This window comes from Phocoena phocoena, chromosome 5 (assembly GCF_963924675.1).
Source record: "Phocoena phocoena chromosome 5, mPhoPho1.1, whole genome shotgun sequence".
NCBI lineage: Eukaryota > Metazoa > Chordata > Mammalia > Artiodactyla > Phocoenidae > Phocoena > Phocoena phocoena.
The window spans coordinates 64264208-64279179 of NC_089223.1; the positions used below are offsets into that span (position 1 = coordinate 64264208).

General features: G+C 35.5%; 1 protein-coding gene across 2 annotated transcripts in view; it reads left to right on the forward strand.

The window, feature by feature from the left end:
- The first annotated feature begins 1331 nt into the window (after positions 1–1331).
- CLOCK (clock circadian regulator) overlaps positions 1332–14972 on the forward strand; it is a 56694-nt gene continuing 43053 nt past the window's right edge. For both annotated transcript variants that reach the window (XM_065878248.1, XM_065878249.1), the window contains exons 1-4: positions 1332–1378; positions 3690–3749; positions 8476–8624; positions 11551–11642. In XM_065878248.1, the coding sequence (XP_065734320.1) occupies positions 1332–1378; positions 3690–3749; positions 8476–8624; positions 11551–11642 (348 nt within the window). The remainder of the gene's footprint in view (positions 1379–3689; positions 3750–8475; positions 8625–11550; positions 11643–14972) is intronic.

A 14972-nucleotide genomic window follows, 5' to 3' on the forward strand; every position in this document is an offset into this window, starting at 1 on the left:
TAGCAAAACTGTATAGAATATAGAGAGATATATTTTAGGCTTATGACTGAGTTTTTAAGCAGTAAATTTTAATCCCTTCAATGTGAGTATGAAACTTCATAATAAGGCTCTTCTCTGCTTGACTTGCCTTCACCCCTTTACCACTCCTGTTGTCTCTCACTTTATGCTCTAGTAATTAAAACTTTCCATTGTAATATGCCTACATTTTTCTCTAAAGAGAAAACTTTCTCAAATATGATGCTCTCTCATAAATGCCTGTCCCTTTGCAAATCACTTTTCTTGTGGCTTAGAATCCCTTCAACTGTTACCTCTTCCTGTCCTTTAGTCTGTTATTTCTCAAACTTAAATGGTCATACAAATCACATGAAGACCTTGTTAAAATGTAGATTTTGCTTCAGTGGGACTAGAGTTGGGATCAAGATTCTATATTTTAACAAGCTCTCAGATGATGGTGATGGTCTCTGGAGCACATTTTCAGTAACAAGAATTTAGACTGCCTAATAAACTCACTGTCATCAAGAATATTTCCTCTGACTGTCCCCCCCACCAATATACCTTCATCATCCCTTTTATTATAACTATTTAGTTATCCATCTCCCTCTTTAATTGCAGATTTTTGCTTATAGTGATTGTGTCTCTCATCCTTCTATTTCCAAAGCTAACTATACTGTTTAACAGAAAGTAGGCTTTCAACAAATGTTTATTGCCCACTAGCTGGTGTTATTCTAGCCTACTTACATAGGCTTACATATGTAGCCTATGTAGTCTAATATATATACTGAATATTAAGAGTGGCTTTTTAGGGGCTTCCCTGGTGGCGCAGTGGTTGAGAGTCCGCCTGCCGATGCAGGGGACACAGGTTCGTGTCCCGGTCCGGGAAGATCCCACGTGCCGCCGAGAGGCTGGGCCCATGAGCCATGGCCACTGAGCCTGTGCGTCCGGAGCCTGTGCTCCGCAATGGGAGAGGCCACAACAGTGAGAGGCCCGCATACCGCAAAAAAAAAAAAAAAAAAAAAGAGTGGCTTTTTAATTTCCACTATTTTGTTATAGAAAGAAAATGAATTATGGTCTTCAATTTTTCTTCCCCTGTAGTCCTTTTTTTAAAAGGAAAAACTGCCTCAAATGTGCCTCAACTAAGTATATTTGCTTGAAAATAATGTTATAGCCTTCAGTAGAAACAAAAACATTTTGAAGTCTCTATGAAAACATAGTGTTTCACAAATTACTGTGTTTGTAGACATAAGTTTTTTAGAAAACTAATGACCATTTATTTTTCTTTCCACCCAAGGAGAAGTACAAATGTCTACTACAAGACGAAAACGTAATATGTTATGTTGTTTACCGTAAGCTGTAGTAAAATGAGCTCACTTGTTGACAGGTATGTTTTTAGAGACTTGTTTATTTTGAATTATATAAAGCTATTAAAAAAATTCACTGTTAGAGTAATGGTCTATATCAAACTGATAAAAGGAGTATTATGCTTAACCATAATTACTGTTCCATTTACCTTCTGTACCAAGCAAATTTCATGTAATAGTAAGTAAGGTATATTATCTAGAGCCAAAGTCAACAGCATGTGGCTTGTGTTCTGAATGGATCTTGAACTGTAATTCTGAGTGATTTGGTCAGAACTGCTCTGAAATAAATTATGACAATTGCAGATGTTTGCTTGGTGCTTTGTGGGATCATCTGTCTCCTTATCTGTTGGTTCTAACTTCAGCCCTTTAAGCATCTTAGCATTTGTGACTCATGAGAGTTGACTATAATTAGGATTTCATTAGTTGAAATTATAATCTTTAAATCTTACTATTGGGAAAAGGATGGGCCTCCTTGTTTCTTTGATTTAAAGACTTTATTTTTTTACATTTTAACATGTCTGACATTGGGATTCATCTTACAATTGGCTTATAATTTAATTGGTGACATTGTTTTCTTTCATAGTGGCACATAAAATAGTAAGTCTTATAGTCAGTGGTGTCTTAAATTTGATGAAATACAGTACCAGTTTTTTTAAAAATACCTGCTCTTTGACAGCTAATGTACAGAGCACTTTTTATGTCTTACTTCATTTAACTTCACAATAATTCCATGAGAATTTACAGATGAGGAGTCTATAGGCCAGAGAGGTTAAATAACTTGTTTAAAGTCACATAGTAAGTAATAAGGTGGAGTTATGACCTGTACTGATCTGACACTAAAGTTCCTATAGTTCCTGTGCTTTTATTATATAGTGTAATGTGTGATTCTTCCATAGGGGATTCTTTAAGAGTTTTGTAGCTAGAGTTGTGCACAGAAGTGACTTTGACATCTAGGGACAGCTTTCCTCCCTTTTCTATGAGGTAAACAGTGAAGGTATGTACTCTATCAGAGCTTAAGACTTAAGGGGCAAGGAGTTTCCTCAGGGAGGCCTGCCTGCCACTGCCATGGATGTAGGCTGTGCCATAGTTTCAGGTAAAATCTATGTGTAGTCTTTTCCTCAGAAAGGATGTTTCTTCACTACTCCTAAAGATTAAATATGATTTTGGCATTATGCTTCTGAATGATTGTCACTTCCTATTCTAGACAGTATGACCTGTAGGGACAACATCTGGGTGTTCAGACATAAAGCAGTGGTTTTTAATATGAGTTCATTATCTCTCTGAATATCGTGAAAGTTATGGACTCTCTTCTCAATAATGTACGTTTACATACAGAATTTTTTATAAATTTCATTGTATACATGGAACCCCAAAAGTCTACTCATGAACCTCTATGATACGAGATTTGTAGATGATCTCAGTTGTGGGGCTCGTAGGCACTTTATAGGCCACAGAAAGATGTGGTTAAAGAAGTGAATAGTGAGTTCATGTAAAAGCTCATATCACGTGCAACTATTTACTATTGCCCCTTAGATTAAGGAGTTAGCCACCAGTGCTCTTGGTTTCACTTGTTAGAATGCTCTTCCCCTTGGTCTTCCCATAACCAACCCCTTCTTGTCGCTTAGATCTCAGGCTCAAACGTCCCCACTTCAGCAAGTCCTTCCCTAACCACTCAGACTAAAGTAACCACCCAGTAATTAAAACATCACCCCTTTAAAAAAAATAATAAAATTCATACATTTTCATGTTGATTTGTTTCTACTAGAAAATAAGCTATATGAGAGTGGGGATCTGTATGTCTAATTAACTGCTCTGTAACCATGTCCAGAACAGAGCCTGGTACATGAGTGCTAACAAATATTTGTCAAATGAATCAGTACTGAATGAAAATATATCAGTATAAGTTAATATGCTAGATATTGTGATGTTTCTGAGTGATTTGTGTTTTATAAAGTAAATGTCTCAGAAAATGTTTTTTAAATGTGCTACTATAATTAAAAATAATTTCAAATGAATCATTTTATATAATGGCAAATATACTGACTTTCTGTAGATTTTCACTGGTTACTAAAAGTTTGGAATAAGATATTTAACCTCTGGTAAAGTTAAATTCTTGTTTATTGTAATAAACTTTTTAAAATGTAAAACATAGTTGAACTTTGTCTATATGTGTTAGAAAACAGGTTAGTAGTTACTGAGTTTGAACTTATGCAATCCATAACTCTACAAAAATCCTAGGATATAACTGATTTGATTCATATGTTGTTTTAGTATTGCTGTTGCTTAGTGAGTCTGCTCTTATTTTCTCTATCCACTTTCTTTTTCTTTTAGAGACGATGGTAGTATTTTTGATGGGTTGGTGGAAGAAGATGACAAGGACAAAGCAAAAAGGTAGTTCAACTTCAGATATAAAATAGTAAATAAATGAATAATAAATAAATGTAATAGTAAATCAGTGATTTCCAAAATCTATCTGCCTTAAGAACTTAGATATGTTAGCAAGGTGGAAGAGGTTAGAGTATCAGTATGTAGTTTATAAATTAAATTATCCTCTAAAAGTGCCCTTCTCACCACATCATATTATGGCACATAATATTTACATGACATCACTGGGGATGTTAGCCTTCGTCACTCGACTAAGGCAGGGTTTGCCTAGATTTACCATTGTAGTTACTATTTTCTGTTAACCCACTCTATTCTTTGGAAATAATTTATTTAGGATAGCACACCTTCAGAGTAGGGATGGGGGAATTAAGCTTCACCTCTCATAGGAAGGGATATCTACACATATTTGAAATTCTTCTGTAAAAAAAAAAGTCTTTTTCCCATTTATTTATATCTCTATGGACTCATGTATATTTTGTATGGACTCATGATTTATTTTGTACTTTAGGTTATACTTCAGTGCTATGTTATTCTGTTGCTCGGTTTGTTCCAGCTTTGGCCTTTGGGAGGTCTTTCTGGGTGGGCTTCTGTGTCTTTTGACATGCCTCCATTCTCCAACAGAAGCGAAAGTGGGTGGTAGAGAGTGGGTGTCGGGGGGAAGAATTGATGGAGAGGTATCATCAAGTAGGTGACAGGATGGGATCTAGAGCCATGGTGGTGATGGTGGGGGCTTGACCTTAGATACGGGCCTTGATGGTGATTACAGTATCAGGAGGGAGGGTCCAGAGAGCATTGCAGCCAAGTTTGTAGTCATTGAGGGTAAGCAGTAAATACTTTATGGTTTTTTTTCCAGCCACATTGAACTACTTGGGTGCTTAGACACGAGGGTAGAGAGTGTAGTAGCACTACATACAGATACAAAAGATAAACATATAATAAGTAGTAGTTCCTAAATGTTTGTATTTAGCAAAATAAAAGGTACTGGGATAAGAAGAATATTCACATAACCAGATAAACTGCTAAATTCTTAAATGAATGATTAAAATATATCTGGGAAGAAGATTTTGAGGAAAGTTATATACAACTTTATTCAAGGAAATAAAAAGACCTGAATTTGAAGCTAAAAATATATTGGATGACTCCTTTCCCTTAACTTCAATCTAGTGGGGGAAGGTTCTTATAAAATATTTCAGGGTAGAGAGAAAGTCACTGATAAGGTGGGAATAATCAGTCTTGCCTGAATGAAGAGGCAGAACTTTTTTTTTTTTAACATCTTTATTGGGTATAATTGCTTTACAATGATGTGTTAGTTTCTGCTTTATAACAAAGTGAATCAGTTATACATATACATATGTTCCCATATCTCTTCCCTCTTGCGTCTCCCTCCCTCTCACCCTCCCTATCCCACCCCTCCAGGTGGTCACAAAGCACCGAGCTGATCTCCCTGTGCTATGCGGCTGCTTCCCACTAGCTATCTACCTTACGTTTAGTAGTGTATATATGTCCATGCCTCTCTCTCGCCCTGTCACAGCTCACCCTTCACCCTCCCCATATCCTCAAGTCCGTTCTCCAGTAGGTCTGTGTCTTTCTTCCTGTCTTACCCCTAGGTTCTTCATGACATTTTTTTCCCTTAAATTCCATATATATGTGTTAGCATACGGTATTTGTCTTTCTCTTTCTGACTTACTTCACTCTGACTTACATCCACCTCATTACACATAGCTCAATTTCGTTTCTTTTTATGGCTGAGTGATATTCCATTGTATATATGTGCCACATCTTCTTTATCCATTCATCCGATGATGGGCACTTAGGTTGTTTCCATCTCCAGGCTATTGTAAATAGAGCTGCAATGAACATTTTGGTACTTGACTCTTTTTGAATTTTGGTTTTCTCAGGGTATATGCCCAGTAGTGGGATTGCTGGGTCATATGGTAGTTCTATTTGTAGTTTTTTAAGGAACCTCCATACTGTTCTCCATAGTGGCTGTACCAATTCACATTCCCACCAGCAGTGCATGAGTGTTCCCTTTTCTCCACACCCTCTCCAGCATTTATTGTTTCTAGATTTTTTGATGATGGCCATTCTGACTGGTGTGAGATGATATCTCATTGTAGTTTTGATTTGCATTTCTTTAATGATTAATGATGTTGAGCATTCTTTCATGTGTTTGTTGGCAGTCTGTATATCTTCTTTGGAGAAATGTCTATTTAGGTCTTCAGAGGCAGAACTTTGAGGAATTAACTTGGACAGATTTAAAGGCCAAGTTTAGAGATGGATAAGGTGAGCTAAGGGTATTCTGTTCACAGAGACTTTGAAGGTTTGATCGTGTTTTTAGGGGACCAAAAATGCTATGGCTGTGGGAAACCTTGGAGAAAGAGAAGGCCTCATAATAATGCTGTCAGAATTAAATGGACCATGTTGAACGCTGACATCTGTGGCCTGTTATTATTGAGGTCATCACAAGGGCTGAGTACGTCCAATCTGAACGTAACATGAAATAAAGTTGCTTTAATGGGTGTGATCCACTGGTAGAATTGGCAGTGATACTTGATTTCTGTATATTTCTTATGCTGGAGTTAAGATGCCTGTTTTGAATTATTACTTCATGGTAACTGTATGATCCTGGGCATATTCCCTTTTATGCCTGAGTTGTCACACTTGTAACATGAAAAATAATAAAGTCTACTTTGTAGGAATTAAGTGAAATTTCATGTATGTTTCTAGTAGTGCCTTATATACAACATTTATACAATTATATACAATTTCCAGTAGTAACTTATATACAACAAATAATGGCTCTAAATTTTACTCATGTCTTCAGATATTTCATATATAATAAGTCTCAGTTGCTTATTTCCTACTTACTCCTTTCTAGAGGAATATAACTAGATCTGTATGTCTAACTTCCTCTAGTATGTGTCCTTTAAAATGTCAAACAGGCAATTTCACCATATTTAAATTCTCCCCAAACCATTGGTCTACCGAAACTAATATCTCAAATTATATTACACATGGGTCATCTGGCCTCCAGTCTTGTTTTGCATACAGTAAATTTCCAGTAGTATTTGTTAAATGAATTTGTTTTACCAAACACTGATCTTTTCATTACTCTAGTGCTAGAATGGTCTTAACAAGGAGTTCTGTTCATGTCAGTCATTTCTTTGCTTAAAACCTTTTAGTGCCTTCCCATGGCTTTCACTATTAAACTAAATCCTTTTGTGTAGCATAAAAACTTCATGATTTTTTCTTCCAGTACTTATTATTCCTAATTGCCACCCACCCTCCTCCTCCAACTCCAGCATAGCTGGGCACAGAAAGCTTGTACACTAGCTACATGAGCCATGCTGAACTACTTGTGATAGGTGTGTGGCCCTTTTTAAATTTTATTTTATTTTTTTGGCCACACCGCACAGCATGCAGGGACATCAGTTCCGTGACCAGGGATCAGACCCGTGCCCCCTACAGTGGAAGTGCAGAGTCCTAACCACTGGACTGCCAGGGAATTCCTGTTAGGTTTTCATCTTTGTGCAAGTATCCTGTGTCTGGAATGCCCTGCTCACACCCCGCCACCATCCCTTTCTCACTTAGCCTTCATGACTCAATTCGGCACACTTAAGGAGGTTCCATAGGTATTAGGTGAATTTCTTGAAAGGGCTTATCTTTCTCTAGTATCCCTAGTCCTTATTAGCACAGTCTCTGTCATTATAACAAAGCATTCAATGTTTGGTGAGGGAGTCAGTTAATTTCTGTTATGTTTCTTAAGAGGTTTGAACAGTTGTATTTTTTCCCAGTACTAATACAGAATAAATGCTCCTTTACTGAAAAAAATTAAATTAAATTAATAGAATTATCCTCTGACCTTTGGGGATCTTTTGGGAAAGTAGTGTACTTTCTAAAATTGAATTCTAAAATCTGACTTCACAAAGCAGGTAATTAGAAGTATTATGGAATGATTAATTGCTCTGTAAATAATTGTGTTTATTTATCTCAAGAGTTCTCAGTACAACTAAGAATTTGCTTCTAGTTACTGCTTCACATAGAACAGTGGGAATTATTCCTTTAGCACATATATTTTGAGTGCTTACTGTTTGTTAGGTGTTATGCTTAAGTGCTTAGATGAAAAAACTGGGGCTCTGTTATCAAGAAGCCTACAACCCAGTGGAGAGACAGCTATGCAAAAGAGTTGTTACAGCTCTGTGTTGGAGGCTGGGACGGAGGAATAAAGAGGAAGAATGTGTGGGTAAGCCTGAGGGTAGGGAAATTTTCATTTTTAGATTTCTGTTTATAATTTAAAACTTACAGGAGATGGATAACTTTCTCCTATTCAATAATTTTTAATGATTTGGACTTATACATTATATGTGCTTTCAGAAACTGTATCTCAGTAATATTCATAATAACCTTATAAGGAAAATACAGATTCTTGGTAAATATTAGATTAAATAAAACCTGAGATTTGAATGTAGTTTGTCTTACTGACATTTTCATAAAAACATGTATGCCGAATGCTTAAAATGTAAAAGTTTCTTTAGTGGTTAAACCAAGAAGAAAAATTATTGCCCTGATTAACTGTATATTGTTGGTAACCTAGGATATAAATATTTATTACCATCTGTATTGACAGAAGTACATGCTCTGTGGTTGTGTCTGTATTGAGCACTGTATTAAACTATTTGTGTAATTAAATGGACTGTTTGAAAACTGGTTATTTAATTTTTTATTTCATCAGAGTATCTAGAAACAAATCTGAAAAGAAACGTAGAGATCAGTTTAATGTTCTCATTAAAGAACTGGGATCCATGCTTCCTGGGAATGCTAGAAAGATGGACAAATCTACTGTTCTACAGAAGAGCATTGATTTTTTACGAAAACATAAAGGTACATTTTTAACTTTGTAAAATGGATTTTTTTTTGAATAATAACAGACTGTCTCTTAAAACATAATGTGATGGAATCTTGGCAGTGATGGCTTGAGACTGTATGCTTCCTAACCATTTTTAAGAAAAGTAAATAATCGCTTTTTTAAAGATTTCCTGGTATGTTCTTTCTTTCATTCAACAAACATGTATTTAGTGCCTACTAGTATATCCTAGATTCTTGTGGTGCAGGGTAACAGTCCTGGCCCTCAAGTAACTCAGGCCAAGGGAGACAAACATTATAAACAGCTAATTGCAGTGCAAGTAATTATAATGTGAGTAGTGCTCGTAAACTGTAAACTTTGTGTGAGAACACAGGAAAAAATGTGTCAGGGAAGTCTTAAACAGTTAATTTTTCAACTGAGCCTTCCTGTTAGCTTAAGAAAAACAGCATTTCACATGGAGGAAATAGCATGGGTAAAACCAGAGAAGCAGGGAGAGCAGTTTAACTGGAGCATAGTTTGAGTTGGAAAGTTATGGGTATATTTGAAAGAGAAGCAAGAGTCAGATCATGAGAACTTTATATGTCATTTTAAAAGATTGCTTCAGTGTATATCTAGGAAATAAAAACACTGTGTTTTAAAGTGATTATTTGTTAAAGAAAATCACTTTGAGTAAATAAGTCATGAAAAGAAAAGTTTAAAGAATGTTAAGTATTTTGGTACTTAATAAATGCTACTTAATAGAAAATAGGTGAAAAACTTGTAAAAGGACATTTCTTTTTCAGATGGAAATGAAACTGCAGAACTTCTCAGAAAGAGAGTTTGTAACTAGTGCCTCTATTGATTGCTAGCTCACTCTGTGATACATTACTAGCCTGGTTTATGCTCCACCACTGTTTAAAATTATTTTTTGTTAATTTAACTAATGCCATGACCCCCTACCCCCTCTGCTACCAATAAATCGGTAGCTTTTTCTTATATTTCATCCTCTTCTGCATCTCTGAAGCACTGGAAATTTTCATCCATCCTCCACTGGCTTCCTTTTCCGTTGGCCTGAGATACACTGTACTTCTTCATTCACCTCCCCCTCCCAACTGAGCTAACTTCTTTCCTCTTTCTTTTTCTGCCCTCTGAACATGACATTTCTCAAGGTCTTGTCTTTTGTGCCCTTGCTTTCTCTATGCTCCTTCCCTTGGTTTTGCCTCTCTCTTAAACTACTAAATCTATATTTCTAGATGCAAACTTTTCAGTTTTTTTTTTCCAGGTAACTTCTGGGTCTTTGTTTTACGTGTCCTCAGACTCAACGCGTCTGAAGTTGAATTCATTTTCATTTTTCAAGTCATCTCTTTCTCTCAGCTTTCCTTTTTTCATTTTCACACCACTATCCTTTCAATCCCCTGGGACTCAAACCTGAGAAGAATTTTGCATTTTTTTCATCTTCTGTAGTACAGTATCACAGTTGCCAGTTTTGTTGATTATTCTCAAAATTGCTGGTCTTCATTTTTATTGCCACCATTATCATTACATTTTATCTCTACAAATAGTATTCTCACTAACTTCAGGGCCCCTTGTTAGATAGCACACTCATTCCTCAGACATTGTAGGAGTTCAGTAAATGATTGTTGAATGAAATGAAATAATATGCATGTATAATTATTTCCCCCTGACAATAGAGGATTCATTTTGGCATTTAGATATTTTTTTCAAAATTGGGTATATGATTCTCACACCAAAAAATTTACCTGAAATTGAAAGGTGATTCTTATATACTTCTTACTCTAAAAATAAACCTGGGTTTAACTACACTTGATGGGATTTGCTTATGGATTGAAGTCCTTTTTTCTGAGTGTGTATAATGTGAATTTGAAAAGCATGACTATGTTCCACAGAATTAGTAGCTATACTTCTCAGTTACTCTTCATATCTAGTACAGGCATTTCCAATATGCCAAATTTTGGGTGCCAATTTAATATGCTATATATATATATCTGATAATAGAAAAATCAAAACAACTTAGTCCATTTTTTTCACTGGAAGGTAGAGTATATTTTGTAGAGTAAGCTCTATGACATAGATTTTAATTTTACTTGTTTGTTTTAATATGTCCACATTCAAAAATGAAAAAATATTACCTAAATAGTTCACATTTCATCATATATGAATAGTTTTCTCATAACTAAATCCATTAGAAGTATGTTGCAAGATAAACTATAATTATTGTGTTAAAATGTGTGCCTTAAGCCAGGGATCTGCAAATTTTTGACCAGCTTCCTACCACTAAGAAAACATACCAGAGGTCACTAAGCAGGATTACTCTGGGTTTATTACTATAAAGTTTTTGCCTAAAATTTTATTTTAGTCTCCTTGATTAATTAAGAATAGAATACCTTAGACTGGAAAGAATCTTTCTGCCTGGCAATAGGCAGGCCTAAAGTCATTCTTTTTTTAATTTTTTTTTTTTTTTTGGAGTGAAATAAAGTCATTCTTTTTTAGAAGCAGACTGACTGATCTCCTTGGCTCCTTTCCTCCAGGTTCACGTCCTTATGTCTGCTCTAGGTGCTACCGTTTGAATGGCAAAGAAAGAAAGGAGAAAAAGAACATATTCCTAATGCTTGGTCTAATCTGCTTGTTCTGATTCTTGTTTGGTCATTGTGTAAAGCAGGAAGCAATCTCAGGCCTGTCAGCAATACAGGTTCTCAGAGCTCCCCAAAGAAAATACAAAGAGACTGGTATTTTCAGGAGAGCAAATCCAAGGAGATAACTTGCTACATTAGCTCAAATATTTCCTCATCCCCAAACTTGGACCTCCTGATAACCTACCTAGACCAATGAATGTTATTGACTATGGTTTAGAGTGGGAGAAGGGAAGGCAACTTGTAGGCCTTTTGTACCACCACCCTCTCTCTGTGGTTGGACTCTACGGCTAATGTGTCAATCTGTTTACAGAAATCACTGCACAGTCAGATGCTAGTGAAATTCGACAGGACTGGAAACCTACATTCCTTAGTAATGAAGAGTTTACACAATTAATGCTGGAGGTATGTCCAGATTTAATTTTTGAAAAGTTTTATTTTCCTTAAAAGAGAAATCATTGGGGCTACCAATTTTAGTATAGTTTTAACAATATTAATTTAATATTGAAAAATCTTAATTCAGTGTAAGTCAGTCAACTATCTCTTCAGTTAAAATTAACTGATGTAAGTATTGTAAGGAAATAGTACTGTGTGGTAAAATAATGCCAAATCTTTGTGGTTTCAGTAACATCTGGATTTTTGAGAGGCTTAATAAAAGTTAGAAACCTATAACTACCAAGTTCTCTACCTGGACCACAGTAACATTCAAATGAAAAATAAAATATATTATTCATCACATACTAAATATTATTATGAAATGTATTCTACTAGACAGTAAGATTTTTTTTAGCAAATTAAAATCCACCTAAACACAACATAAAATGGTAATAAATGAAGTAGTTTGAAAATATTAAAATAATGAAATATACATTGAAAGGCAACTTTTCTCAATTCAAATAGAAACTTCTAAAACGAAATAAGTAGATGTTCTTTTGCGACAAAATTATTTTTGAAAACAATTCAGGTCATATTTGCTTAGAATTGCAAAATTTAATAACTCATACAATCAATTATAAAATCCACAAAAATTTTGAGTCACTCATACCTATCTATTTTACTTTTTTACTTTTTAATCATTTCCTATTTACATTAATAAGGTATCTATGCACACAAAGTACGGAGTTCAGTATCAGATTTCCATGAAAACTTATAATAAACAAAGGTGGTATACTTTGGTTGTAACAGTTAAGGACAAGAAAAATACATATGCAGAAGGTAGACATGGAAGAAGTAGAGGAAAGCAGTTGAGGTAGGAATATATAGAGGTTGTTAAATAATTTACATTTCTCATTCTGTTTGTTTGGGTCTGTTATTTTAGAACTTAAGCATTTTTCTGTGTGGTGTATGTAATGTGGTGTATGTATATGTAATAGCCATGTCTCAAGTGTCTTTGTATATTGACTAAAGCCTAAGGCAACATTATTTTGCTAATTAATGAACTATTTTTCTATTTATACTTTAGGTGGAACAGTTAATTGCTGGATTAATTAAGTCTTTACCTATTCAGCAGAAATGTTACCATATGAAAATTTGTTGGAGTATAAATACATTGTATATATATTTAAAGTTGTGCTTAAAATCTGAAAAATAACTGAGCACTTTTCACATATTACCTCAGTGAATCCTCACAATAATCTTCTGAAGATAAACTATTAGTATCCCTTTCTAACTTTCAGATGGGGAAATTGAGGAACAAAGGGATTATGAAATTTGCTCAAAATAAAACAGTAATTAGCTTAGCTAGGACTCACTGCAGGAAGACTAGCCTCGGGTCCCGGTGGCCCCAGCCCTTGTGCCCACTGCCACTCATGAGACTTGTTTTCAGTGAAGGCTAGCCGTGGCACAGGACTTTTAGCTTAGTAACCAGCAGTCAGCTCTTTAAGTTAGTGGACACTTAAGTTACAAACCAAATAATAGTTCCAATTTTGTTAAATTTTTTCTCCTCTTAAAAGTAGTTTGCCATTGTCCGAAATCATCTCTTTAGATAGAAGTAATACATTTACGAAGGGGTACACACAAGCTGATGTCTATAACCACAAGAAGAAATCAACTCATTTCATTCCTCTTTAATTTTTTCTTTGATTATTTCTCAGTGTAATCATTTAATAAGATCTTCTGTGTTAATCATAAGCTATTTATGTACCCTGCTTTATTGGTATGAAAAATTTTTTATAAATTCATAAATTGATGTAATATCCACACTTAAGAATCTTAGCAAGGTAAATTACCTATTCACTAATAAGCTAAACGGAAAGTATTGTCCTCAAATTTGTCTTTACAATGAACAGATTTTTTAAATTAATTGCCAGGACACATGTAGTGCATATGTAGATAAGTGTTAAAAATAAAGAGTCCAGAGATTGTAACATTATATATAATATGCAACAGAGAAAATTTAAACATGTGAATTTTGAAAATATAAATTAGTTGTCTCATGATTATCCTCACTGCTTTTAAAATTACATTCCTGAAAAATACTACATTTATTTATTTTCAGTATGTCAAGCATATTTTTGATTTTTAGTGAATATTTACAACTACTAATATGTAATTTTAAACTTAAAATTAAGTATGCATTTTAAGTTCATATTGCCAAGATTGAAGGATATGTATAAATGTGTGTACTGTAACCTGAGTCCAACTAACCTAGTTGTGTTACTGTTTGCTGGTCATGTTGATAAGATTACAGTTAGGCAGTCTGGATACCCGTTTCAGCAGAATTTCGGATGTAGGCTATATCGTAGAATGTTAGAGCTGCTAGTAGAGGAGTTGGGGTCATTCAGCTCAACCTCTTCATTTTACGGATGAGGCCTGGAGAGGCTGCAGCTTGTCTGGTCAGATTGCTAATTAATTCAAGAACTCAGACTAAGATCTTAAAATTCACTTATACCTTATGTGTTGGCTGTCTTTCTCCATTCTTCCGTTGCCACCCGTCCCTCTTCCTCTTGTCTCTGTTGCTTAAGGAATATTCCTTGCTACCCCTGGCTGGGGGTGTTGAGAGTAGCCAAGGAAATCAGGGCAGTTTACCCTGACCAGACCTCTATGCAAAGTCATCTCTGTGTGAAGTCATCTCCTTGTAAGGAGTTCTTTCTCCTTGGCACCTGGCAGCTCTCTCCAGTAATCTACAAGGGAAGGGCCAGTGCCCTGCCTGCCTCATCACAAGGTGGTTCTGTCCCCTTCCCTAGAACTTCCATCCAGTCTTCCCATATTAAACACCCACTAAGGAAACAGCGAAGGTTTACACAGGCCTTTTGTTGTGGGTAAAGTAGATGTCAAATAGGAAGATGAGTTTTAACTAATGAGCCCTTTCCCTCCTATCGTACAGTGTGGGCAAGGGATAACCTTCAAGGTCTTCAGTCTTGGTATGAGGATGTCCTTCTGTGTCTTGATCTTCCTTCCACATCTCTCGAGTCTTCCTCCCCAAGGCCCCTTCAGGTTTTGGTGTACCTGCTTACCTTCTTGGGAAATTACATTTTTCCACTCAAAAGAAGTTTGAGTCCTGGATCCCTTCTTGTGTTAAGACTTGGTGAGATGCTGGTGGAGGCTTTTCTCTGCTGAATCTTTGCCTGCTTTGAAAGAGGAAGGGGCAGGCTCTGGTTCTGGGAGTGGGATCAAGTCATTAAGAGTTCTGATTTTAGTTGATTCTCTTCACAGAAGAGAGTTGCATCCTAATTCCTAGCAAATAGAGATCATCATAGAAAATAGTAATTTGCTTTCAAAGATGACACAATCTAG